Source organism: Terrapene carolina, unplaced genomic scaffold (genome assembly GCF_002925995.2).
Source record: "Terrapene carolina triunguis isolate 2854851 unplaced genomic scaffold, T_m_triunguis-2.0 Scaffold212, whole genome shotgun sequence".
NCBI lineage: Eukaryota > Metazoa > Chordata > Testudines > Emydidae > Terrapene > Terrapene triunguis.
In genome coordinates this window covers 4,065,998-4,093,163 of record NW_020664563.1, presented here as the reverse complement: position 1 = coordinate 4,093,163, position 27,166 = coordinate 4,065,998, and the positions used below count along the sequence as shown (strand labels likewise).

General features: G+C 50.0%; 1 protein-coding gene across 1 annotated transcript; it reads left to right on the top strand.

Annotated features, from left to right (window-relative positions):
• Positions 1-3,694: 3,694 nt before the first annotated feature.
• LOC113407549 (dimethylaniline monooxygenase [N-oxide-forming] 5-like) lies at positions 3,695-16,807 on the top strand. Its single transcript, XM_026656182.1, has 9 exons — positions 3,695-3,767; positions 6,899-7,077; positions 8,542-8,730; positions 9,165-9,327; positions 11,730-11,872; positions 13,562-13,761; positions 14,278-14,630; positions 15,533-15,605; positions 16,409-16,807. Exons 2-9 carry the CDS (start codon positions 6,937-6,939, stop codon positions 16,752-16,754), a joined length of 1,608 nt encoding a protein of 535 aa, XP_026511967.1. The 5' UTR covers positions 3,695-3,767; positions 6,899-6,936; the 3' UTR covers positions 16,755-16,807.
• Positions 16,808-27,166: the final 10,359 nt, after the last annotated feature.

Below are 27,166 nucleotides of genomic sequence, written 5' to 3'. Positions count from 1 at the left end.
TTTGGGATTGGGAGAACCCTTTATCTTTTACTGGGGTATTGGTTTTCATAACCATTCATCCCCATAACGAGTGGCACTGGTGGTGATACTGGGAAACTGGCGTGTCTAAGGGAATTGATTGTATGACTTGTGGTTAGCGAGTGGGGTGAGACCAAAGTCCTCTTTGTCTGACTGGTTTGGTTTGCCTTAGAGGTGGAAAAACCCCAGCCTTGGGCTGTAACTGCCCTGTTTTAAGCAATTTGTCCTGAACTGTTACTCTCAGTTGGGTCCCGCCAGAACCAACATCGTTACAGTGGCGTAGTCGTGCTAGGATCCACAGAACTGGGTCAGTTAAGCTTTGGGTCAGAACCCCACGCTATCCAAATTTGAATTTTGGGATTGAGAGTTTGGTTGGTTAAAGAGCAGTTGCAATGGATGAGCAAAGAGCATATGAGGACCTTGACAAAAAAGCCCTGAAAGATTTGTGTTCAGAAAAGGGGATAAGGTTTAGAAAGAAAGCTACAAATCAAGAACTGAGAAATCTGTTAATGGCCAGTAATCAGAAGGCAGGAGGCAAAAGTGGAAAGACTTTAGCTCCAAGTCAAAAAAGCAAGGGAAGAACAGCAGAAACTGTATCCTCTTGAAAGACCAGTTTATAACAATGTTGGTATGTTGTATAACTCTGAGCAGTTGTCTGGGTGTAACCAAATGTACCCCAACACTGCCACCTTTTATGTAAATGCTGTTACTGTGTGTTCAGTAGAGGGTAGCTCCATAACTTGTGCCAATACTATGTATGGGAGTGGTAATGAAAAATTCATAGAGAGTGTAAAAGTCAATGGTAAAAGCTGTTTAGGGCAAATTATGGCTTCTAACATCACTCTTGTTAAAGCAGTTCTTGTCAAAAAGGAAGATTACTTACCAAATCAGAGTGTGAATGTTGTAGTCCTCTATGAGTTTACTGTAAGTGTGCCTTTGGCCAGAATCCACCTTGAATGGAATGGTACTCAGCATGAAGTTATAGTTATAAGGAAGTTATTGCCTAAGGATCTTTTGATTGGGGAAAATGTTAAAGCTTTGTTCAGTCCAGGTAGCCAGTCACAGGACAGGAATGATCTTAAACCTGTGTCTATCGTGGGCAATGATTTTCCTGGGGAGGGTTTCTCCAGAGGATTGTCTGAGGAGAAGAGCTGTTTGTAAATGAAGTTTCTGAATGTCTGTCTAATGTCTCAGAAGTAAATCTGGAGATAGATCAAGATCAGAAAGAGCTCATTGGTCAGGAAAATGTTTCTCAGGAGCAGATTAAAGTGGATGGTCAGGTGAAAGCCCTAACTGAGGAAGGAAAGAGTAGATTTTGCATGGGTGATGGATTGTTAGCTAGTACAGCTTGTAAAAGTGAATCTGAAAAGGGTAACTGTGATTTGCTGGAAGTAGCTCAGTGTAGTGAGAAGAGCAGCAGTTTATCTGCTGGGAGTGGCAATGTGCCTGGTAAGGAAAGTCTGGATGAGCCTAGGCAGCCTTGTGAGCTGATGGCTTTATCTAGTCAGCAGTTTGGGAAGGCAAGGATAGTGGAAGATGGGTTTGTTTCCGCGGGGTGGGCGGCACTGGGTGTGTGTGTGTGTGTGTGTTTTGGGGGGGGCTCAGCAGCGCTGGGGGGGTGCAATTTTATATTCTTGCCTTGGGCGCAAAAATAGCTAGTTACAGCTCTGTCTCCAACACTCCTTGGTCTCACCCATGTGGGTGGCAATGGACAGTGAAATGTAGCAGTCATGGAGACTGAGCTAGGCCCTTATGTAGCTTGGGCCACTTTCATGGAGGGCGTTGAACATCAGGGCAGCAGCCTCAAACTGGACTCAGTATTCAACCGGAACCCTGCACAGGGAATGAAGCATTGGGGTCATGCAATCTCAGCAGCCTGGGCTGCTAACTAAGTGGGCTGCTGCATTTGGAGCAGTTTCATTCCTTGGGATGCTGCATTGCAATAATTAAACGAGGAGCTCAAAACTCTGTAAATCCCCAGGGCCAAGTCCCAGAGGAAGAGATGATATCGCCTGGCCAGGCCAGCCTTTCCCAAGCTGTAGCTGTTTGTGTGACTGGCAGCAGAGTCCAGGGAGACCCCAACGTTGCAGACCAATTTGATAAGCTGAAGGCAGACACCCTTCACAGAGAGCATTGTCCTGGGGACTGGAAGTTCTAGAAGTTCACTGTCCCCTCCAACTTCACCTCAATCTTGACTGGGATTAGCTTCAGTCAGCTGCTGTTCATACAGGTGCTGATGCCTCCCATGCATTTGGTTGTCTGGGAGCGAGTGGTAGAGCGGTGTATACAGGAGGCAACATTTTCCAAAGCACTCAAGTGCCTTAGGAGCCTAAGTCTTGTTCTCAAGTGATGAGGCACATGGGATGTGCAGCGAGATTGACTTGCAGTGAGATTTGGGCCCCTAGATGACTAGATAACTCTTGGTAAATGGGACTTGGGCTCCTAAAGTCACTAAGGCACTCTTGAAAATGTTACTGAGGGGAGGCAAGTCTTTAGAGGAACTCGTTATCCAAGACGATGCATTTGAATGAAAGAGAAATGAACCTCTATGATGAACCAAAAACACAGAGGCTCTGGCAACCCAACAGGAAGAGTCCTGCTCCCAAAAACTCCATTCTGTTCGCTATAGGTTCCTATACCACCATAGTGTCTGAGCACTGTCCCAGCGTGCATTAAGTGACGTGACTAACATGTGGGTTCGTTCTCTCTCTCACCGGGGGTAACTGTCTGTGCACTGAAGTATTTGGGTTTGATAGGGATTTTTTCACTGTTGTGTGGAGCCAGCAGGTCTCTGCAGCTGCTGTTGTATCCCTACTAGGGGGAGAAGGGAGGTGTTTCCTTCTAGGTCATACCACGTGCATGAGAAGGGCAGAGATTTCCTTCATTCCCTCCCACCAGAGGAAGCAGTGATCTCGACATCACCATTTCTGACCTCATCACTAGAGCTGGGTGGAAGCTTTATCTGAAGACCCAAAGCACTTGCACACTGAGATGGACAAGGATCTCACCAGGAGGAAGCCCCTGCAGCATCTGTCTGTAAAGGAAGGGGGGTACAAGAGGGTTGAGCACTGGAGCTGGGTGAACAGGGGAAGTTATCTGTAAACACCGTGGGGAACTCTGACTCCTGGTTTGATTCCTGTTTGCATGGTTTGTTGTTCATTTTTCCATGAATATTTGTGCAACCAGGTTTGATTAGCACAAATGCTTGGGGAGAAACTTTGACTCATATGCCAGTGCATATTGGTACAAGGACACCTGTTCTTTAACCAGGTCTGTGATTGATGGTAGTCATTGCACCTTCCAGCATAACAGTACATGCACGGGAATGAAAAATGAATCCATGCGTCACTACACACCTTCTGCTCCTCCACGCAGAGGCACACCCTTGCCACTGCCACACTGTCCGTACACCACAAGCAGCACCCCACAGCTGACTCACTAAATGTCTAGCATCTCCTTCCCCAAATGCCCCCATAGTTTGCTCTGAGTAAAATCATCTGACACCTATGTTCATTTACCATGAGTTAGTGAAACATGTGATTTAGTCTGACAAGTGTCTGGTGTTTGCAAGATAGGAAATTATTTTTTAACTCATGGAGGTAAATCTGGGTTAGCAATTAACAGATGCCAAGTTAATGTGTTACTTATACAGTAGCAAGAGTACAGCTCCGGAACAAAGGATAGAAGGCAGAAATTGACTGCGTGGACTCTGGCAGCACTGCTGACCCAGCAGCTACTCGGGAGAGCAGGTACGTGGTAGTGTCTGTGCTGGACTGACTTACCTAGGTGCTGTTTCTGTAGTAGGTGCAGTGTCGTGTGGAATAGCACAGAAGTGTCGGATTATGGGTTTGGCCGGGAGTTTTGAGGAACTGCGCAGAAGGATTGTAGAATCCTAGCATCTGTGGGTCTTCAATGTCTGTTGGGATAGTGGGGGCTTTACAGTATGGCCAAGAGTTTTAGAAGTGACTATTCATTTGGGGAGCCTGACTAGAGACACCTTAAAGGGGCTGGATTTCAGAGGGTGGGTGCACAACACTCTCTCAACATCATGTCCTTTTAGATTCATACATTCTAGGACTGGAAGGGACCTCGAGAGGTCATCAAGTCCAGTCGCCTGCTCTCATGGCAGGACCAAATACTGTCTAGACCATCCCTGATAGACATTTATCTAACCTACTCTTAAATATCTCCAGAGATGGAGATTCCACAACCTCCCTAGGCAATTTATTCCAGTGTTTAACCATTAGGAACTTTTTCCTAATGTCTAACCTAAACCTCCCTTGCTGCAGTTTAAGCCCATTGCTTCTTGTTCTATCCTTAGAGGCTAAGGTGAACACGTTTTCTACCTCCTCCTTATGACACCCTTTTAGATACCTGAAAACTGCTATCATGTCCCCTCTGTCTTCTCTTTTCCAAACTAAACAAACCCAGTTCTTTCAGCCTTCCTTCATAGGTCATGTTCTCAAGACCTTTAATCATTCTTGTTGCTCTTCTCTGGACCCTCTCCAATTTCTCCACATCTTTCTTGAAATGCAGTGCCCAGAACTGGACACAATACTCCAGTTGAGGCCTAACCAGCGCAGAGTAGAGCAGAAGAATGACTTCTCGTGTCTTGCTCACAACACACCTGTTAATACATCCCAGAATCATGTTTGCTTTTTTTGCAACAGCATCACACTTTTGACTCATACTTCGCTTGTGGTCCACTATAACCCCTAGATCCCTTTCTGCCGTACTCCTTCCTAGACAGTCTCTTCCCATTCTGTATGTGTGAAACTGATTGTTCCTTCCTAAGTGGAGCACTTTGCATTTGTCTTTGTTAAACTTCATCCTGTTTACCTCAGACCATTTCTCCAATTTGTCCAGATCATTTTGAATTATGACCCTATCCTCCAAAGCAGTTGCAATCCCTCCCAGTTTGGTATCATCTGCAAGCTTAATAAGCGTACTTTCTATGCCAATATCTAAGTCGTTAATGAAGATATTGAACAGAGCCGGTCCCAGAACAGACCCCTGCGGAACCCCACTTGTTATACCTTTCCAGCAGGATTGGGAACCATTAATAACAACTCTCTGAGTACGGTTACCCAGCCAGTTTTAAGGTGACTCCAGCTCATCCTCCCAAATCACTGGTCTCCTCTGAAAATCTAGGCCCTTGCCTCTTGCCTGTCAGAGGTGACATTAGCCCTTGTTTGCACACCAGGAGACAGCTTTGGGACCGGACCCTGCCATCCGTCTTACTCGGGCAAGATGAGCTTTCTAAACAAATCCTGCCTTGGACGGGAGGAGAGAGGCCAATTAAACAAGGTGTCACGATCATTGCATCCTGCACAGTTATGGACCCCACTGCCTGTCCCCAGCCCACACCCAACATTGCCTGTGGAATCCTGCCTTAGGCACGGAGAAGATGCACCTACCAGGGTTTCTGCTGTCCTTCTTGGTGCTAGGTTGAAGCCAGTGGGAGATTTATGGCAAGGTGTATCCTGCCAAATGTGTCTATGTTGTCTCTGTCACTGGCACTCGTTCTGTTCAGAGTGAGCACTGATCAGCAGCCTTTTCCTGCACAATAATCTTCCTTTAGAATGACAGAAATAAGACCCAGGAGGTCAGCTTGCCCAGACTCCCATGCTCTCCTCTCAGTCCTGACCAGAGTCAGATTTTTTTCCCTATGGTGGTTTTTTTAATTGCATTCTCCAGCCCAGTTTTAAATGGGACTTCTATTGTTTCCCCTGCTCTGTGGTTTTGTAGTCCTCACTGCCAGAAAGCTTATATTTAACCTTATTTGTCTTTTCCTCAGTTTCTGCCCATTTCACCCACTTGGATTCCACTAAATAAATCTTCTCCATCACAGTGTATGTGTCTACTGCAATCAGGGGTGACTGCAGCATGTGCAGACATATTAGAGCTAGCTTTAATCTAGCTAGCTTAGGTACCGGAGCAGTGAAACTGTGACAAAGCCTGCCTGGAAGCCTGGGTAAAACCGTATCTGCAATCACACCCCATGACTGCAATATAGATGTCCCCTTTGTGCTTAATCTTGTATTATCATATTCCTCACCCCGGCCTTACTTAATCCACATTTAGCTGTTTTAATCTTTCTGTAGCAAGATTCCAAAGAGGACTGGACATTTTGCATGGAGACTTGCATTAGTTAGGATTTAAAAGAGCTGCATAAAGAGATACTCTATTTTCTGTTACATGGCTCTGTGTTAGCTTTCATTTGTTGCCATCTTGCATTGAAAACCATAGACACCAACCTGTGACATATTTTGCCAAGGGCAGTTCTCCTAATAAACTGAGTGTCCATTTGCACAAGGGGATGAAGTTTAGGTTACTTTGTTCTTAGACCTGTGCAATAGCACCGAGACACGATCAGGACATCCCTCCCCCTTCACCCCACTGTGCTATGTTTGTGCTGTACAAACATAAAAGAAGAGACAGTCCCTGTTAGGAACAGTTTACAATCTGCCATGACCATTCCAGATCAAAGAGCCTTAGGATTGTCTGCACAGGAAAACTGACCAGAATAGGTGTCCGGGAATAACTATCCCACTATAACTCTTCCGGAATGACTCCCCATGGGGACACACTTATTCCGAAATACAATTGTCCACGCAGAGAGTTACTGCGGAATAGCTATAGCCCTTTATATTCACCCCAACCTTATTCCAGAATAACTTCCCCATGGAGACAAGCGCTTACTGCGGTTTAGTATCTTTGGCTGATCCAGTGCCTAGGGGTTAGAGAATACAAAGAACAAAGCTGTTTCTGGGAGGGATTCCTTTGCTGGACTGCTTGGCTCATGCAGAAGTTGTAGGGATTCTTCCTGAGGTAAATCTGTAAGTGATGTGAAAAGAAGAGGTACATTTTCCCTTCCCAGAATCCCTCTACAACTCTCGGCACCTCCTCCTGAGACAGATGGCCATGGCCAAGAAGAGGATTGCAGTCATCGGCGGTGGATCCAGTGGACTGTGCACCATTAAATGCTGTTTGGATGATGGGCTGGAGCCCACTTGCTTCGAGAGAAGTGAAGATATTGGGGGGCTCTGGAGGTTCAAGGTAGGTTTGAGTTCATCGTGAGTTTGGGTGCTTTTCTTAATTCTGGCTATTATTTATTATTTGTATTGCAACAGCACCAAGCAGTCACTGTCAAGCATCAGGACCCTCTTGTGTCAGGTGCTGTACAAATTCAGAACAAAAATACAGTCCCTGCTCCAAAGAGACTGCAATCTAAGTATCAAATCGTATTATTATTTCTACCAGATGAAAGCCCATACTGTCACACAGGTGTAATTCCTAAAGTCCCCCTGTGTGTAAAAAAGCCAAAAATGGCTGAGAAATTTAAAAGCAGGACGGTAACAGACTGTCAGTCGCAGTGATGTCTGAACCTGGTGATAGTGTGAGCACGAAGAGCTCTCCACCATGCTTGTAGCTGTTCCCATCACTTCACACTGACCCAGCAGACATTCTAGGGTTCACAGTGACAATCCTGGAATGATATTCTATACAGAGTACCCTGGGTGTGTGCAGGTATTAACAAGGTGCTTGTCCAGAGGAGGCTGCAGGGTGACATAGTTGCTGGCGAGGGTCTTTTCCACCCATCTGGAGGATGCAGTCACCTCACCCAGAGTGCTATTATGGCTCGGGTTTAGGGCCTGATCCAAGGCACATTGAAGTCAGTGGAAAGACTCCCATTGATTTCAATGGGCTCTGGATCAGGCCCTTGCTTCTGATGATCGGGTTGCTAGGAGGCTGGAGGGGAAGGGCCAGCGCAGAGGGGCTTCAGCTCATAGCAAATCCTTTAGGTTGGAGAAGAACAAACCAGACTTATCCGGAAATGGGACAACGTTCCTTTCACAGGCGAGTGAAGGTTTCTCTCACAGCACTGCTGCCAGAATCCGCAGGCTCCCTTCAGACAGAGGGCCCGTCCTGCTCCCACTGAATTCAGTGGCAAAACATTGATTGATGTCCAATAGGGCACAAGCAGGTGGGAAGCAAGTGACAGGCTTCCTCTCCAGCTTCCTCTGCCCCAGTGAACTTCTGCTGTGTGGCTCACCCTCACCAGGCCATCGTAGGGCTGCCTGTCTGCGTGCGTCGATTGCAAATCTCTCTCCCTGCCACACCCTCGGTGTGGATCATTCGCACCATCACGGGGAGACAGGGACATCCTGGCAAATGCCAGCAGAAGAAGCGGTCCAGAGGGTGTGGTGTCAACATAGGGCATGGAGGGTGTTTGTGTGTGACCAAGAGGTGAGAATGGGGTGATGGGGGCTGAGGCTGTGCATGCGATGGGGATGGGGTAAAGGAAAAGGTGTGTCATGTGTGTTGGCAGGTTGAAGTAAAATGTATAGGATGCTCAAGGTGTATTTATGCAGAGCAGGGAGGCTGCCACGGCAACATCTGGGGAGATCACATATTAGGGGAGATCACACCACCTGTGGCTTCATGCCGCCTTCATCACTACAGCTTTACTTTCCAGAGTCAATATTCAAAAGTAATGTCCATGTTCTGTTGCTCCTGCAGGAGAATCCCGAAGAGGGCAGAGCCAGCATCTACAAATCTGTCATCATCAACACCTCCAAGGAGATGATGTGCTTCAGTGACTTCCCCATCCCGGATGATTTCCCCAACTACATGCACAACTCCAAAATCATGAAGTATTTCCGCATGTACGCCGACCACTTCGACCTTCTGAAATACATTCGCTTCAAGGTGAGGAGAGCTGGCCCAGCTAGCAGGGGTAGGACTGTGTATGTGTTTGTTAGTGTGTGAGTGTGTACGTGAACGCACAGGTGTGCAAGACCTGGATGAAAGAATCCCCCCCGATGAGGAAACATCTCACACTCATGGAACAGGGAGAGCTGGAGGGGCTGTTCTGGGACCTCCTTTTGTCTGGGGGCTGCCTGGCCGAAGTTACAGCCCAGGTCCCAGGAGCTGCTGCAGCCCCATTCCCTGTGGGAGCCAGTGAATCCGCAGAGGCCATGAGGCAAAACCCAGCAGAGCCCAACTGGCCTCCTGCTGCTGGTCCCAGCTGTGCGCTGGCCTTGTGCTTCCTGGCTGGGTTGCTGACTCAAGCACGGGGAGGAGGTTAGTGTCAAGGATGAAATTTCCTGGTGCCAGCTCTGTGAGTGCCCTTTTCCTACCAGACCACTGTGGTCAGTGTGACAAAGCGCCCGGATTTCTCCTCCACGGGCCAATGGGATGTTGTCACGGAGTCCGAGGGGAAGCAGGAGTCGGCCGTCTTCGATGGGATCATGGTGTGCAGTGGCCATCACACCAACGCCCATCTGCCACTGGACTCCTTCCCAGGTACGTCGCAGAGTGGAAGGGAAAGGGCCTTAGCAGAGCAGTGACTTTCCAAAGGGATAAGCAGAGGGAAAGCAATGAGCACGTGCTCCTGGGCTGGTCCTGGGACACACATTAGTCCTGGGCTGGACTCATGGGCCCCAACAGTCCCTTCCGGCTCTGGAACCCTAGGGTTCTATGATTATCCACTCATAACTATTCCAGTTACTGTAACCACGGAACTGCTGCCAAGCGTGTCAGCCACCGCCTGGCGCTTCTCCCATTTCAGGAGTATGCCAGTGCATGACAGCAGCAAAGGATCTGCACCAGATGGCAGCCCGACAGCCCCCTGAGACACTGAAAGGTGCAATTCAGAGGACTCAAAGCCCAAATGGTTACGTAGCTTCCAATGCCACAGGCAGCACAGCAGATACAGAGAGCCACTCAGGAACATGCCAGTGGGGGGAGAAGAGCAGATACAGCAGTCACATAGCGCTATGGCAGTGGTTCTCAAACTTTTGTATTGGTGACCCCGTGCTCCTTCCCATCTGCCACTCCAGCTATTCAGAACCTCTGGTGTTACAGCCACAGGCCAACCTGTGCTGTGTGAAATTTAATACTGCAAAGTGCAAGGTCATGCACTTAGGGACTAACAACAAGAATTTTTGCTATCAGTTCGAAGAGACAGGAGGAGGAGAAAGATCTAATATTGGTTGATCACGGGATGACTAAGCTGCCAATGTAATGTGGTTGTGAAAAAGGCTAATGCAGTCCTAGGATGTATGCAAGATATTTCCAGTAGAGACAGGGGAATGTTAGTGCCATTATACAAGGCACTGGTGAGACCTCATCTGGAATACTGTGTGCAGTTCTGGTCTCCAGTCTTTAAGGAAAATGTATTCAAACTGGAACCGGTGCAGAGAAGGGCTACTAGGATGATCAGAGGAATCTTATGAGAAAAAGCTTGGCTTTTTTGGCTTAACCAAAAGAAGGCTGAGGGGACATACAATTGCTTTCTATAAATACATCAGAGGGATAAATACTAGAGCGGGAGAAGAGGAGTTATTTAAGTTAAGTATCGTGTGGACACAAGAACAAATGCATATAAACTGGCCATCAGCAAGTTTAGGCTTGAAATTAGACAAAGGTTTGTAACCCTTAGAGGAGTGAACTTCTGGAAGAGCCTACCAAGGGGAGCAGTGGGGGCAAAAAACCTAACTGGCCTCAGGATGGTGCTTGATAAGTTTATGGAGGAGATGGTATGATGAGACTGCCTACAATGGAATATAGCTGATACACAACTGCTAGCAGCAAACATCTCCAGTGGCTGGTGATGGGACACTAGATGGGAGGAGTTACTGATAGAGTTGTTCTTTCCCAGTTGTCTAGCTGGTAGGTCTTGCCCATATGCTCAGGGTTTAACTGATCACCATATTTGGGGTTGGAAAGTAATTTCCCCACAGATCAGATTGGCAGAGACCCTGGCAGTTTTTCACCTTCCTGTGCAGCACGGGCCATGTGCCATTTGCAAGTTTTAAACTAGTGTAAATGGTGGATTCTGTGTAACTTAAGCCTTTAAATCATGATTTGAGGACTTCAGTAACTCAGCCAGAGGTTATGGGTCTATTACAGGAGCGGTTCTGTGGCCTTCAGTGTGCAGGAGGTCAGATAATATGCCATCATGATCCCTTCTGGCCTTAAAGTCTATGAATCTATGCTGGGGCAGGAGGGAAGACCCCCCTGAAAGCTTAGCTGCTACAGCAGAGTCTCTTGTATTCGTTTTACCCCTTCCCTTCTTTGCTCCATATCCCCACAGCCTCTCACTCCCTTATTACTCTGAGGCAAGGCTCCAACCCACACACCAGCTCCTTTAAACCGGGTACATGGCCAGAGCAGTGTAGAGAGCTCCGAAAGGCCCAGTTCCAGCTGGGGCACAGTTCCCCTCGTGCAAGCGCTGCAGAAGATAGCTATATGGCTGCCTCCAACCAGGAGGCCTGTACAATCCCTGGCTTGGGGGGGGCGTACCAGGGGACAGGCTGACAGTGGGTTTATCCTCAGGGTGGAGATGTAGCAATCAGCACTGTGGCTAATAGAAGAACTTGGGGAACTGCCATAACTTAGATAGATTGGGGGCATCTCCAGCCTCCCAGAGCAGTTCAGGGTCAGGAAGGTGGAAGAGTGGCTTCAACCTATCTTCGCTCGACTCTTCCTCTGGGCTGATAGGTCTATGGTGCACCTCTTAGAGGTGCAGCCCAGAATGTCACTCTGGTCCCCACCCACACTGTCTCCCCTAAACAGAGGATATCCCCCTCACTGTTTGTGTTGAGCTCCAGAACCACAATGTTCAAGTTGGCAAAGACACAGGCCAAACACGCTAGCTCACCCCTAGCACCCAGAGCCTGAGCTGCTCTGCTCTCTCCTGGCAGGGATTGAAAAGTTCAAAGGCCGCTACTCCCACAGCCGGGATTACAAGAACCCTCAGGAGTTCTCGGGGAAGAGAGTCATTGTGATCGGCATTGGCAATTCGGGAGGGGACCTGGCCGTGGAGCTCAGCCATGAAGCTGATCAGGTTTGGTTCAGGAGGGACGGCTCTCTCGTTCATGGCACAGTGCAGCACCCCCCCACCTCACTGGGCTAAAGGCAGCAGCACCGACCAATACGCCACACCACAAACCCCAGAAATGCCCAAACTAAGGGCCTCTGCTGAAGTTAATGGAAAGACTCCCATTTGAAGCAGCCCCTAAGTGCAGAGAGGAGATATGAAAGTTTATATGGTTCATCAGAGTTAGTATCAAAGCGTCATCATGGGCAATCTGCACTTACCGAGTGGATGTAATGGACATAGGGAATTGCCTACAGCTGTTACTTGTATGGCAGCTGCTGTCTTGGCCTACAGCAGGGATGGAACTAGGCCCTTCTAGATCTACACTCCACCAGGAGCTAGAGAGACCAGTGCTATAGCTAGGGACTGTAGCAGAGTCCTAGCCGCTGTAGATTGGGTACAGGGTGGGACACAACGTGCACTAACCAGCAGGTTACCCACAATGCTGTGCCCTCAGAGTAGCATGTCCCACTTCCTCATTAGCCCATCTGCCCCTGCCTACCTGAACCTTGAATAGAGTCATGGGGAGGCGCCTGCAGCAGCATCCCTACCTGCTGTGCAGGAGCCCAGAGGTGGCAGGAAATCAGACGGTGCCAGGGAAGAGCTCGGTACTGTGTTGAAAGATGTCAGGAGCCTCCAAAGTTTGGAGAATGGAGCAGTTGCTTCAATACAAGAGGGTTTGGGCTGCAGGGGAAATAAATGCAGAGGAAGGAAACAGAACTATGGGCAGAGGAAAGAAAAGGTGGCAAGGTTTAACAAGGAGAACAGGGTCTCCAGTACCCAGAGCCATTTCATAGCCGGCCCAGCCATGTCCCCACTAGCGGCCCAGCGTTCCCCAGGGCATCCCAGAGGATCGGTGTGTCTAGCAGTGACAGGATGCACAGCAGAGGTGGAGGGTCAGGGAAGGTCCCTGTAATGAGACATGTCGCCCCCTATGGGTATGTGCAGTGATGTCTGGGTTAAGGGTACTGACATGGAAGCATCTGCCAGTCGTTTCCAAAGCTGTCCCAGGCTGAGGCCTGCCCTCTATGTGATCCCACAGTGCCATTCACTGGGGTTGCACACAGCTGTGGACTAAGGATGGCCACTCCCTGCTCTGGGTGCGTGGCAGATGTCCAGCCAGAGCCTGACAGCAGGGCTCTCAGCAATGGTGCAGCATAGGCAGTGACACCACAGAGCCCACAGATAGCAGTGCGGTGTCAGCCCCGAGCACTGGCTGTACCCTGCTATGTGCAGCCCTGCTCTGTTACACAACCAGGGACCAAGGTCACAGCTCAGTGAGGTTCCTCACAGTCCCAGCCAGGCTTCTCTCTGAGATCCCCAAAACCTCCAGTGAGTCTACAGCTGGGAGTCAGAGGCAGGGGGTGTCAGTGGAGATGTGCATGGAGGGGATGCCAGTGGGAAACAGGGCCAAGTGGGCAGGGATGAAGATTGAGACTGTCAGCTCTTTGGGGCAGGAACATCCCTCACAATGTGGCTGTACAAGTGTCCAGCACACTGGAGCTTTGATCTCACCTGAGGCCTGTATTACTCACCCTCTCACAGATAATAATTCATGACAGTAACAATCCCTGCCAGTGCCACAAAGTGCCAAGTGGTGTGATGCAGTACAGTATGTGTCAATGTCCAAGAGAGCTGTCTTTCTCCACTATCTAGGTCTTCCTCAGCACCAGGCGTGGGGCGTGGGTGCTGAATCGTGTTGCGGAGCAAGGGTACCCTGTGGACATAGTGCTCTCCACCAGGTTTAAAGCCTTTTTCAAGAGGATGTTGACTACATCCATGGTTAACCAATGGGCGGAGAACAGAGCAAATGCAAGATTCAATCACGCACACTACGGTCTAAGGCCTCAGCACAGGTGCTTTCAAACACACGGGATATTCCCCTCAGCCTGCTGGGTAGAATGGCAAATCGAAGGAGTTACATATAAAACACCTAGGTCCTGACTTTTCCCTTCTACCATCACTGCATTTGGGGTAGGGGTGGAAGGGTGATTTTGTGTTTCCTGTGTTCTGCCACCATGCAGGGCCCAACCCAGCTGTTAGTGTAAATTAGAGCACCCTCAGAGCTCACGCCCTCCTTCCTGTAACCATTGGGAAGAATGGCCATAATGCGGTGCCTCCTGCCTGAGGATAATCTCAGGGGGCTGTTTCTGCCCCCTTTAAGGGCCCGTTACGCTACTGGAGCCATAACGGACACCAAGCACCTTCAAACAGCTTTTTGCACTCATGCTGCTAGTAACATGGCTGTGCTGCCCAGGCCAAATTCTAGTAACAGAGGAGCGGAGACCTGACCATCACACTGATCCTCCCCTACTTTCAGAGTATGCCATTTGTCCAGACAGATCTTGACACACCTTCTCTTTGCCATGCAGGATTATGAGCCAGCACCCAACCATCAACGATGACCTGCCAAACCGCATCATCTCTGGCAAAGTGCTGGTGAAACCGAACATCAGGGAGTTCACTGAAACCGGCGCCATCTTCGAAGACGGCACCAGAGAGGAGGACATTGATGCAGTTTTCTTCGCTACAGGATACAGCTTCTCTTTCCCCTTCCTCCAGGATTGTGTCAAAGTGGTCGAAAACCAGGTCTCCCTGTATAAATTCATCTTCCCTCCTCACCTGGAGAAGCCAACTCTGGCTTTCATTGGCCTCATCCAGCCACTGGGGGCCATCATGCCCCTTGCAGAACTCCAGAGTCGCTTGGCCACACAAGTGTTCAAGGGTACGTGAACCAAAATGCAGGAAATAGCCTGGGGTCTCTGGATTATAGAGCTCTCTGAAACCCTAAGCCTGTGTTAGTAGAGGGCCTTGCTGGATTGACATGGTATTAGCTGAGTTCAGCAGAGCTGTGCAGTCCCTGGGCTGGCGTTGGGTGGCAGACAGTACCTGTATGAGTGCCATGATGATGAGCCAGCCCATATCCGTCTCCACCATAGTGCTGTTTCAATCCCAAGTATTCCAGGATGGCTGCTCACCAGGTGGTTGGGCCTTCGCTCCTCCCATTTTGGAAGCATGGAAGTGTCATCCCAGGAAATGGGGGAGAGGAGTCACAGGAAGTACTGCAGCTCTGGGGAAGGAATCTCAACTCTAGAGCCAGGCAGTTCCCTGACAAAGATAGACAGGCCTGCCGACACCAATTCCAGGCCCCAGGGCAGAACAGTCAATGGGTCCCCAGGCTCAGCATGGTGTCGCCACATGGGTGAGGAGCTGAACCATGTGCAACAGCTGGTGCACGGATGCACAAACCACGCCCATACGGACACGGTCCACCTGATATTTCGACTCTGCTGCGCCTGTGTTGGCTGGTGCCCATTGAGCTGCTGCCGGCTGTGCTGCTGGTGCCCCTGGGCAGTTGCCCCCTTTGCCCCCTCCCCTGTCAGCAGGCCTGAAGATAGACTGTCTAACCCCCACGTCCCTCAGAGAATCAGGCTGCCCACTGGGTTCCAGAAGCTCCAAGCTCTGCAACTTTGGGGACACAAAGTCATCACGGCCTTCCCAGCCCAGCATGCAGTGCTTCCTGTAGGAAACAACAACTTCCTCCACCCCCCACGCACAGAGCTCTTTCTGGAAATGGCTGAAGGAGCCAGACACATCTCTGCTCATACTCTGGCTTTTCTCTTCTAGGGCAGATCACGTTGCCCACAGCGAGCGACATGATGGCCAATATTACACAGAAGAAAGACGAAATGTCAAAACGGTAGGAACCTTTATGTGAAGTAATAATTACTGGGCATGCTTGGAAGGAGTTTTTCCCTGAGGATGTCTTAAGTTTCTATCATTCTCTAAAATACCTCCGATGTGTCAATTTGTTGTAAAGAGTCTGGTATTTCCAGCCTTAGCTCTCTTCGTTAAAATTTATCTGGAAACATTTATTTGATCTGGAATTGTTCTCCCATCTCTATTTTCCTTCTTTTATGACATAAAAGAAAAAGATTAAGTAATAAAATTATAGCTGTAGAAAACTAAGCAATATGATCCTCATGCCTATCCCCCAGATCGTGGCTGAATCCAGCAGCAAATAGGGGAGAAAATCCTGTTTCAGCAAATAGAAGGAGACAAGGACTCACCCTCTCTACAGATATCCCCCATCTGGAGAAGTTCTTCCTAAGCCTGTCAGATCTTCTGGCATTCGAGCCCCACGTTAGGCACCACTTTTAAAACCAACCTATATGGGACTGATGGTGGAGTTTGAAGACGGGGCTTTCAGTGCTACAAGCACATATCTTACCAATTGAGCAAACTCCATTAGCAGTCTTATAAATCTCTTCTGGAGACCTGCCATTAGAAGGGGACAAAGACACTTATACCCACCTGGCATGGGTTACGACTTCACATGGAATCGTGACCCAGTTTTTCCTTTAATTCCAGTTATAGTGGGAATTAGTTCCAGAGAAGGAAATTCTCCAAATTTGGTGCCCCTCAGGAATGTCATTTCCTGGTCAGTGCAGTCTCCATTTTATCATGCTACAAGGGCACCCGCACTTCTCTCTCTTGTTTCAGGTATGTGAAAAGCCCGCGCCACACTATCCAAGTGGATTATGTCGAATACATGGATGAACTTGCCTGCCTGGTAGGAGTCAAGCCCAACCTGCTGTCTCTCTTCCTCACGGATCCAAAGCTCGCCATGGAGGTTTTCTTTGGCCCCTGCACGCCGTACCAATACCGCCTGAGAGGGCCAGGGAAGTGGGATGGAGCCAGGAAAGCCATCCTGACTCAGAGAGAGCGGATCATTAAACCTTTGAAAACCAGGGCAGTAGAAGATTATACTCACCACACCTCAATGCCCTATTTGTTTAAGATAGTTGGTGCCGTTGCTCTCTTTGCTATAATTTTTGCTTACTTTTAAATGCTTGTTCTCTGCATAGAGAAAGGAGATTAAGTAAAATGTGATTATCTGATTTCTGTTGGTTTCTAATTTTCTCCCTGCAACTTTACCACACATCCAGTGTAACCGTCCACTTCCGCTCATGTGTTGAGAATTTCCTCCCTCTCAACTATGGCTGCTGATTATTTTGTCTGCTGTTGTGTTAGAGATCTTTGGTTCCATTAAATATTCCTTAGGCTGCTAGCTGTTATAATTATAAAGGCCACAGACAGGCACAGGTGGCAATAGCTCAGGAAGTTTAAGTGGGGCCATTGTGACATGAGACATAACCAGTCACCACCCTTCCTCTATAGGTAATCTGCATGCAATAATTCCATTGGTTGTAATGTCTCAGCGGCAGGAGGGAGACTGGACACATATGTCAAGAGTTCTCCATGGTAGGCTACTGGACCAAACTCTCACTGCTCTTTTACTGGTTGCTTGGCCCCTTGCTAGTTAGGGCACCAGTACCTGAAATGGCACTTCTGCCTTGGATCTAGTGCACATTGAGGTGGTGCTGCTGGGGTAATTGAGGCAGGAGCACAGGGGAAGCCCTTAAACTGCAGAGACATTGGGATTCAGGGACTGGGCTCAGCCTTAATGAGTGGGTGTAAATGTAATGGAGTGTGGGGTTCAATCCAGAACAGTCAGGGGTTGTGCCACCACTTGCCCTGTAACCCTGGGTGCCTCACAATGCTTTGTTGTTGTAGCTCACAGCCTGGGATGCTCACAGCCACCCGACAAGTATGCAGGTCTCATCCTGTGTGTCTTGTGCTAGACAGCCCTGGTTCAGCAGCTCTGACCCCAGAAGCCTGTCTACAGTCCCTCTCTGGCTTCCACCAGCCTTCATTACAACCAGCAAGGTGACCCAAACACACTCCCAGTCCACCCCTCTCCTGGACAGTTCAGAGAAATTATAAGGGCCATTTGTTCCTCCAGAGAGACACAAAACCCACCAGCTTGCTACATTAACTCAGGGGCGGGCAAACTTTTTGATCTGAGGGCCACATCAAGTTTCCAAAATTGTATGGAGGGCCAGTTAGGGGAGGCTGTGCCTCCCCAAACAGCCAGGTGTGGCCCGGCTCCCAACCCCTATCCGCCCCCCGCCCCGCTTCTTGCCCCCTGATGGCCCCCCCCAGGACTCCTGCCCCATCCAACCCCCCCCCGTTCCCTTTCCCCTGATGGCCCCTCTGGGACCCCTGTCCCATCCACCCCTCCCTATCCCCTGACCACCTCCGGACCCCCCACCCCTGACTGCCCCCCGCTGCCCCATCCAACACCTTCTCTCATTCCTGACTGCCCCCCTGGGACCCCTGCCCCATCCAACCACCTCTTCTCTCTGACCGCTCCCGGAACTCCTGCCCCTGACTACCCCCCGCCGCCCCATCCAACCCCCCCTCCTTCCTGACTGCCCCCCCTGGACCCCTGCCTCATTCAACCCCCTGTTCCCCGCCTTCTGACCGCCCTGACCCGTATCCACACCCCCGCCCCCTGACCACTACCCCAAACTCCCCTGCCCTCTATCCAACCCTCTCTGCCCCCTTACTGCGCTGCGTGGCACACCAGTGGCTGGCAGCACTACAGCCACACTACCCAGACCACCAGAACAGGCAGCTGTGCCGCCCAGCTGGAGCCAGCCACGCCCCTGCGCAGCACAGAACACCCCATAAGGTTCCCTTCGTTTGACCCTTTGACCTCAATCCCGTCCCTGTTCTCTCATTAGTTGTCCCCTGGAATCATTTGGTTTCCGGGCCCAGTGGATCCTCCCCTTAGGCTGGGGGGAGGTCCTTTAGCAGTGGGCGGGCTCCGTCCGCCCACTTCCTGGGTCCCAATAGGAATAGCTCGCAGCCCCGCCGCCCAAAGCATTGCATTGGTGGCGCAATGAGCTGAGGCTGCGGGGGAGGGGGAAACAGCGGGGGAGGGGGAAACAGCAGGGGAGAGGCCATGGGCTAGCCTCCAAGGCCAGGAGCTCACGGGCCAGGCAGGAGGGTCCCGCGGGCCGGATGTGGCCCGCAGGCTGTAGTTTGCCCACCTCTGCATTAACTGGAGCGGACAATCACTTTAATTCAAACACAGCACTGTAGGTTTCGATTAATAGTAAAACCAGTTCATTAACAAAGAAAGATAGGAACTGAACTGAGTTCAAGTATGAGATAAAGTTAGAAATGGTTACAAGCAAATAAAAGTTAAAACACATCTAAAAGTCTAAAGCTTAATCTTGCCTAAGAAGGTTTCTCACCTGTATTCAGTTTCAGAGACTGCAGCCCTCCGTTGGATGAAGGCCCCATCTTTCTTAGCTTGTAAGAGCTCTGTTCGGTTGTGTCTGTCAAATGATGGATGTCAAAAATGACTTCTATCTTTGCTTGAATGTTCCCAGATTCAATGACTTTGTTTCAAGAGGCATGATGACCTCATGCTATTCTTCCCTTTCTGTGGGCTTCCCGTTCCCTGTATGGAAATGGGGCTTCCACTGTTTTGCTTCTATCATATTTAATTGACAGATGGGACAGGTAGATAGCTGCCTTCTATCCTGTCTGGCAGGGAACCTGTTTCTCCCTGGTTGGCCACAGACTTTAAAGCACAATATCATTAAATATCCATATTATCTTCTACAGTATTAACATAGACATCTCACATTGCTGTTAATCATGAATGTGTCATTAGCTTTCAAAAAAGACCTCACTCTATGCATTTTTATCATACAGTAGAATTGTATACAGCCAGTTGATTCACTTGCTTATCACTGGAGGTACAGTCCCCTTCTTTACAGACCAGTAACCCTTTGCAATGTATTCCTTGAAAAGTAAAACTCAGACCAAGCTTCTCTCTCCTGCGGGGTACAGACTCCATGCCGTCTTCTTCCCCACTTGTTAGCATTAAGTTTGCTTTCAACCCTTGTTAGCTTGATGGATCTGTTTACTTGATATGTAAATAAATTCTCATTGTCTTTCAAACTACTTTGGAAGTAACTCACAGGTGGGGAAAGCACATTCCTATGTCTAGTATAGTCCCATTTCCCAACTACACACAGTTGAGTCGTAATTCCAGCGTATATTACTGGAGCTATTAATATCCACTGGGTACATACATGAAGCAAGAACATTGTAATGCTGACAGGCCAGCGGAATAGGAATGATGTTGTCTTCATTTATCTGTAACCTGTTGAATGCTATCGCATTACATTATGTATTGTGACAAAGTTCCTCCTCTATCTTGGTGGGTCCTGCGCTTATTGGCGGATTTTCTTGCCTCAGAGATTCACCATGTGGGTTGGGGAACAGCCCAGAGACCTTACCCTTTGGAAGAACCCACAGTCCAGGTCAATTGGGAGGTTTGGGGGGAACCCAGGCCCGCCCTCTACTCCGGGTTCCAGCCCAGGGCCCTGTGGACTGCAGCTGTCTATAGTGCCTCCTGTAACAGCTGCATGACAGCTACAACTCCCTGGGCTACTTCCCTATGGCCTCCTCCAAACACCTTCCTTATTCTCACCACAGGACCTTCCTCCTGGTGTCTGATAATGCTTGTGCTCCTCAGTCCTCCAGCAGCACACCCTCTCACTCTCAGCTCCTTGCGCCTCTTGCTCCCAGCTCCTCACACTCTCCCACCACAAACTGAAGTGAGCTCCTTTAAAAACCCAGGTGCCCTGATTAGCCTGCCTTCATTGATTCTAGCAGCTTCTTCTTAATTGGCTCCAGGTGTTCTAATTAGCCTGCCTGCCTTAACTGGTTCTAGCAGGTTCCTGATTACTTTAGTGCAGCCCCTGCTCTGGTCACTCAGGGAACAGAAAACTACTCATCCAGTGACCAGTATATTTGCCCTCTACCAGACTCCTGTACCCCACTGGTCTGGGTCTGTCACATATCCCTCGCCCCTGTTCAACACCAAGGGGTTGGGCAGCTTGGGACGCCAGACAGTGCACACGTGACAAGCCATCGGCGTTGCCATGACGGCTCCCTGCTCTGTGTTGCACACGGAACTGGAAAGGTTGGAGGGATAAGAACCATCTGGTCACCCTTGTGTTCTTCTCCTTGTTCCGCTGCATCCATTGAAGAGGGGCATGGTCGGTCACGAGGACAAATCTGCGCCCGAGCAGGTAGTAGCGCAATGTTTCCATGGCCCATTTTACAGCGAGGCATTCTCTCTCCACCACTGCATATTTTTGTTCCCTTGGAAGGAGTTTCCGACTGAGGTATAGAATTGGGTGTTCCTCCTCCCCGACCATCTGTGATAGAACGGCCCCCAACCCTATTTCCGATGCATCCGTCTGCAGGATAAACTCCTTGGTGAAATCAGGGGCTATCAGTACAGGGTTACTGCAGAGGGCAGTCCGTAGGTCTGTGAATGCTCCCTCTGCTGCGTCAGACCATCTCACCAGATCAGGTCCATGGGCTTTCACTAGGTCTGTCAGGGGGCTTGCCCTTGTGGCAAAGTGGGGGATAAATCGTCTGTAATACCCCACCACACCTAGAAATGCCCGGACTTGTTTCTTGCGACTTGGTTGGGGCCAATTTTGGATGGCCTCTAACTTGTTCACTTGGGGTTTTACCAAACCTTTTCCCACAATGTGGCCAAGATATTTGGCCTCTGTAAACCCTACAGCGCCCTTGGCAGGGTTTGCTGTAAGGCCAGCTCGCCTGAAGGTATCGAGGACTGCCTCCACCTTCTCCAGGTGGGTTTCCCAGTCTGGGGTATGAATGACCACATCGTCCAAGTAGGCAGCAGCATAACTGTTATGCGGGCATAATAGCTTGTCCATGAGGCGCTGGAAGGTAGCTGGGGCCCCATGTAGTCCAAAAGGGAGGACAGTATATTGAAAAAGACCCTCTGGTGTAGAGAACGCAGTCTTTTCCTTTGCGTCTTCTGCAAGGGGAATCTGCCAGTACCCCTTTGTCAAGTCTAGGGTAGTCAACTACCGGGCATTACCCAGACAGTCCACTAGCTCCTCTATGTGAGGTATGGGGTACGCGTCGAACTGGGATACTTCGTTTAGTTGCCGGAAGTTGCTGCAAAATCTTGTGGTGCCATCAGGTTTGGGCATCAGCACGATTGGGCTGGACCACTGACTGTGGGATTCTTCGATGATCCCCAACTCCAGCATTTTTTTTACTTCTGCTTTTATTTCCTCCCTTTTTGCCGCTAGCACCCGATAGGGCCTCATTGTTACTCTGGCCCCAGGGTTCGTGACGATGTGGTGATATGTCTCGGTTGTTCGACCCGGTTTTGTTGAGAACACATCTTGGTTCCGGAAGATCATCTCAGACACCTCATTCTTCTGGTCTGGTGTTAAATCGGGAGACACCCTCACCTGTTTGGAAGACTTGTTTTCCTGGGTTAGGTCTTTTTGGACCTTTGTGCATGCCTCTTGTGCATGTGAGGGTTTCAGAAGGTTAACGTGATAAATCTGTTCTTGTTTTCTGCGTCCTGGCTGCCGCACCTTGTAGGTTACTTCCCCCACTGGTACAACCACTTCATAGGGCCCCTGCCATTGGGCCAGAAGCTTGCTTTCTGCCGTGGGTACCAACACCATAACCCGATCCCCTGGTTGGAACTGTCGCACTTTTGCCTGGCGATTGTAATGGGTTCGCTGGGCCTCCTGTGCCTTCTCCAAATGTTCCCGTACAATAGGGGTAACCCGGGCTATCCGGTCTCGCATCTGCATTACATGCTCTATTATATTTCTCCCCTCACTGTGTTCCTCTTCCCAGATCTCTTTGGCGATATCTAGTATGCCACGGGGGTGACGCCCGTATAATAACTCGGAGGGGGAAAACCCAGTTGAGGCCTGAGGTACCTCCCGGATAGCGAACATAAGGTAGGGTAGTAGGGTGTCCCAATCCTTCCTGTCCCGACTTACCACCTTCCTTATCATAGCGTTGAGGGTTCGGTTAAATCTTTCTACCAACCCATCAGTCTGCGGATAGTAGACCGAAGTTCTCAGGGTATGTATATGGAGCAACGTACAGAGGTCCTTCATTAGCTTCGACATAAATGGGGTTCCTTGGTCGGTTAATATCTCCTTCGGTAGCCTCATTCGGGCAAAGATCCCCACCAGCTCTTTGGCTATAGTTTTAGAGGCCGTGTTCCGCAGGGGGACGGCTTCCAGGTAGCGAGTAGCATAGTCCAAAACAACAAGTATATATTGGTGGCCCCGAGCCGTCTTCTCCAGGGGTCCCACTAGGTCCATGGCTATTCGCTCAAAGGGGACCTCTATGATGGGAAGGGGTACTAAAGGTGCCCTCAAGTGGGGACGGGGACTGTGCAGCTGACACTCCGGGCAGGAGGCACAGTACCTCCGCACTTCTTCATGTACTCCGGGCCAGAAGAACCGTCGTAGGACTCGTGCCAGGGTCTTCTCTACCCCCAAATGCCCCCCAAAAAGATGACTATGAGCAAGACTTAATACAGCGTTCTGGTGTTTTTGAGGTACTAGGATCTGCTGTACCTTCTGCCCCTGTACTGGTGCAACCCGGTATAAGAGATCCTTCTTCATTATGAAGTAGGGTCCTGGTCCCTGGGTTTTCCCTTCCACGGGGACCCCATCTATTTCAGTCACCTCCTTCCTAATGTTGTCATTCCTTGGGTCTTCTGCCTGGTCCCGTCCAAAATTTCCTCTCCCGGGGCAAATCTGCCCAAGATCTAGGGGCCCAGTCTCTGTTGCCTCTACTGGTTCAGAAGCATTAGGGTGGGGGTCAGACTCAGGTGCTTCTCCCTCCTGCGTGGCCTCCTTTTTAGCTGCGTGGGTCCGCCTACCTACAAGAGCAACCCTCTGGCTTTGGGTCAGTATTCGGGTTCCCAAGGCCTTAGCTGCCCTTCTTTCCCTTTTTGTCTTTCTACCCTGTCTGGGAGAGGAGAACAAATCTGGGGATATTTCAGAGAAGATTGGGGGTTGACAGTCTGCTGTGGATGCCTCACCAATTTTAGGGTCCCCATCTTTCTCCAATCCCCCTACTGGGAGTAAGTTTCCAAACCCTGGGAAGTCCCTCCCTATGAGCACTTGGTATGGGGGTTTGGGACTACACCTGCTGCTACCTCAGTAGTGTTCCCTTGGATCTCGATTTTTACTGGGATGGTGGGGTAGTAACTAACTGTCCCATGGACACATGTTATCCCCGTACGTTTAGCCTGTAGCAGCTGACTACGCTTCACAAGCTTCCCTGAGATAAGCGTGATAGCACTCCCCGAATCAACCAGTGCCGTGGTCCCTACCCCATTTAGTTTCACTGGTGGTATACATATGTGGGGTTAGCAAGACCCCCACAAGGTGGATTAGGGAGCATGGATCTGCCCAGTTCCCCAGGTTACACTGCATAGGCTCCTCAGCATTGGGATACTGTGCAGCTATGTGTCCCCACTCCCCACAGACATAACATCTGTATGGAGCCCTAGGCGTTCCCCGGTCTCTTGGTTTGGGCAGTCTAACATCATGATCCTCTTCTCCCTCAGTGCTCCGACTCTTTGTGGCCTCTGATGGGCCTTCAGCCTCTCTCTTTTTCCACCTGGGCCCTCCTGGTGGCCCAGTCACCTGAACTTTAGGGCTTGGTGCTGCTAGTTTAACCCGGGGTGCCTCTTCCTTAACTGGTCGGGTCAGCTCCCTCGCTGTCCTTTGCCTCTCTACCAGGGCGACAACCTCGTCATACGTGGAGGGTTCGTTCTGGCTTACCCAGGCACAAAGGTCTGGCGGTAGTCCCCTCATTTATCGGTCGATGACCAGAACCTCTAGTATCTCTTCCGGACTCCGGGACTCTGTTTGCAACCACTTTCGTGCGAGATGGATGAGGTTATACAATTGGGACCGTGGGGTTTTGTCTTCCTGGTACCTCCAACCATGATACCGCTGGGCCCGCACTGCGGTCGTTACCCCAGATCTGGCCAGGATCTCTGCTTTCAGCTGGGGGTAGTCTGCTGCAGCCTCTTCAGGCAGATCATGGTAGGCCTTTTGGGCCTCCCCACACAGGAATGGGGCAAGGATGCCAGACCACTGATCTTGAGGCCAGGCCTCCCGTAGGGCTGTCCTCTCAAAGGCCAGAAGGTATGCCTCTACATCATCCTCCCGCGTCATTTTCTGCAGCCAATGGCTGGCCCGTATGAGCCGCGTCCCATCATGGCTGCAGTTCAGCTCTGTAAGGGTCTTTACCTGGTTTACCAGTTCCCGCAACATAGCTCGGTCTTGGGCAGCCTGGTCCATCAGCAGGCGATTAGTCTCTTGCTGCAGCCGCACTGCCTCCTGTTGGGCGGCTGCCTGGACACGGGTAGCCTCCTGCTGGGCCACTGTGGCTTGTATCAGTGCCCGCACTATGTCATCCATTGTGATTGAAAAAAATAAAAATAAACCCTCTCCTTTTTTTTTTTTTAAAATCCCCCTCTTCTTCCGCCGCGCTGTGCACACCAAGATCCCACTCCTGACACCAGTTGTGACAAAGTTCCTCCTCTATCTTGGTGAGTCCTGCGCTTATTGGCGGATTTTCCTGCCTCAGAGATTCACCATGTGGGTTGGGGAACAGCCCAGAGACCTTACCCTCTGGAAGAACCCACGGTCCAGGTCAATTGGGAGGTTTGGGGGAACCCGGGCCCACCCTCTACTCCAGGTTCCAGCCCAGGGCCCTGTGGACTGCAGCTGTCTATAGTGCCTCCTGTAACTGCTGCATGACAGCTAAAACTCCCTGGGCTACTTCCCCATGGCTTCCTCCAAACACCTTCCTTATTCTCACCACAGGACCTTCCTCCTGGTGTCTGATAACGCTTGTGCTCCTCAGTCCTCCAGCAGCACACCGTCTCACTCTCAGCTTCTTGCTCCCAGCTCCTCACACTCGCCCCACAAACTGAAGTGAGCTCCTTTTAAAACCCAGGTGCCCTGATTAGCCTGCCTTCATTGATTCTAGCAGCTTCTTCTTAATTGGCTCCAGGTGTCCTAATTAGCCTGCCTGCCTTAACTGGTTCTAGCAGGTTCCTGATTACTCTAGTGCAGCCCCTGCTCTTGTCACTCAGGGAACAGAAAACTACTCATCCAGTGACCAGTATATTTGCCCTCTACCAGACTCCTGTACCCCACTGGTCTGGGTCTGTCACAATAGTTATACATGGTTTTTTTAATATGTTGTCTTTCACTTCCATTGATTATCCTCTTGGTCTCATATTATAAAAACTGGTAAACATCAGTATCTGATTTATTTTAGCTTTGCACCCTTATTCTTCTCCTCTGTAAACTAACATGGTGATGAATCTGCCTACACAAGTTATGAATTCTGTGTGGGATTATGAAGTCTCAGTTCGTCTCTTTATCCAGCTGCAAACTCCATTTGGAATCTGCAGCCTCTGTGCCTTCTCAATTGGCTGTTTGCCTCTATGGTGGGTTAAAATTCAAAAGGCTGGTGGCAGAAGAATAAGAAAAGAGGGTCTTGACGTTAGGAGCTCTCCCATTGAAATGGAATAGCTCTAAAGAGCAACCTGGCTCCCAGCCAGAGCTGATTTAACAGGGAAGAGGTTGCCTAGCAACGAAAGCTCCCGGTAAGGGCCAGTGGTCACCTGTTGAGACTGACCCGGAGTCACCTGCCAGAGGACAGTGGAAGGTTATAAAAAGAGAGGGGCTGATCTCAGTCTTCAGCCATTTTCAGCGATCCAGGCTGATGGCAACTGATGCAAAAGTCTGATGAGGCAGAGGAAACCCTGTCTGAGCACAGGGCTAGCAGGGGGCACTGCAGTTAGGATGGTAGCTGTATTTTAAGTGACCTGGGCTCTCTTTCGCTATGTCTGTTCAGGCAAAGAGCAAAAGTGTTCGAATACGTGCAAAGTGTCCGTGTGTTATGTGCTTCACAACTGCCACATGGCCTGAAGGCTCACACTTTGGAGTGGAGCTCAAGGGGAGGGGTGTTTACGCAAGCAGGGAGTCGGAAGGGTCAGCGCTGAGCCCAGGGGCAAGGCAACTGTTCCAGCTGTCAGGAGGGGTGCCAGACAGAGGGTCTGCGCTCCAAGAGTGTGCTTAGGGACCCCAAAGACTGGGCCAGTGGCTGGGCTCCATTCAGACTCTGGAAGCTAAAAGCAGCAGGGGACCCAGCAGTTCAGTTCCCTTGCAGCAGTCTGGCGAGCAGCCAGCAGGGAGAGCCCGACCAAATCTGTGATGTCTAAACATCCCTCCATTAATTCTCTCTCTCTCTGGCCCCCTTTCATAGCTTTAATCTTTCTCATCACCTGTCTCTGGCACCCCTCAGTTTCTGTTCAGTCTTTTTGGCGATGGAAATCAGAACTGAACCCAGGACTCTAGCTGAGGGCACGGCCCTGCCATACAGAACTGCAGATCAAGTCAGTATTTTCCAGGCCATTCCTTATGCTCCCTAATGCTACCTGCTGCTTCAAGCGCTGCTGCGCATTGAGAAGAGGTTTTCATCGAGTGGTGCGCA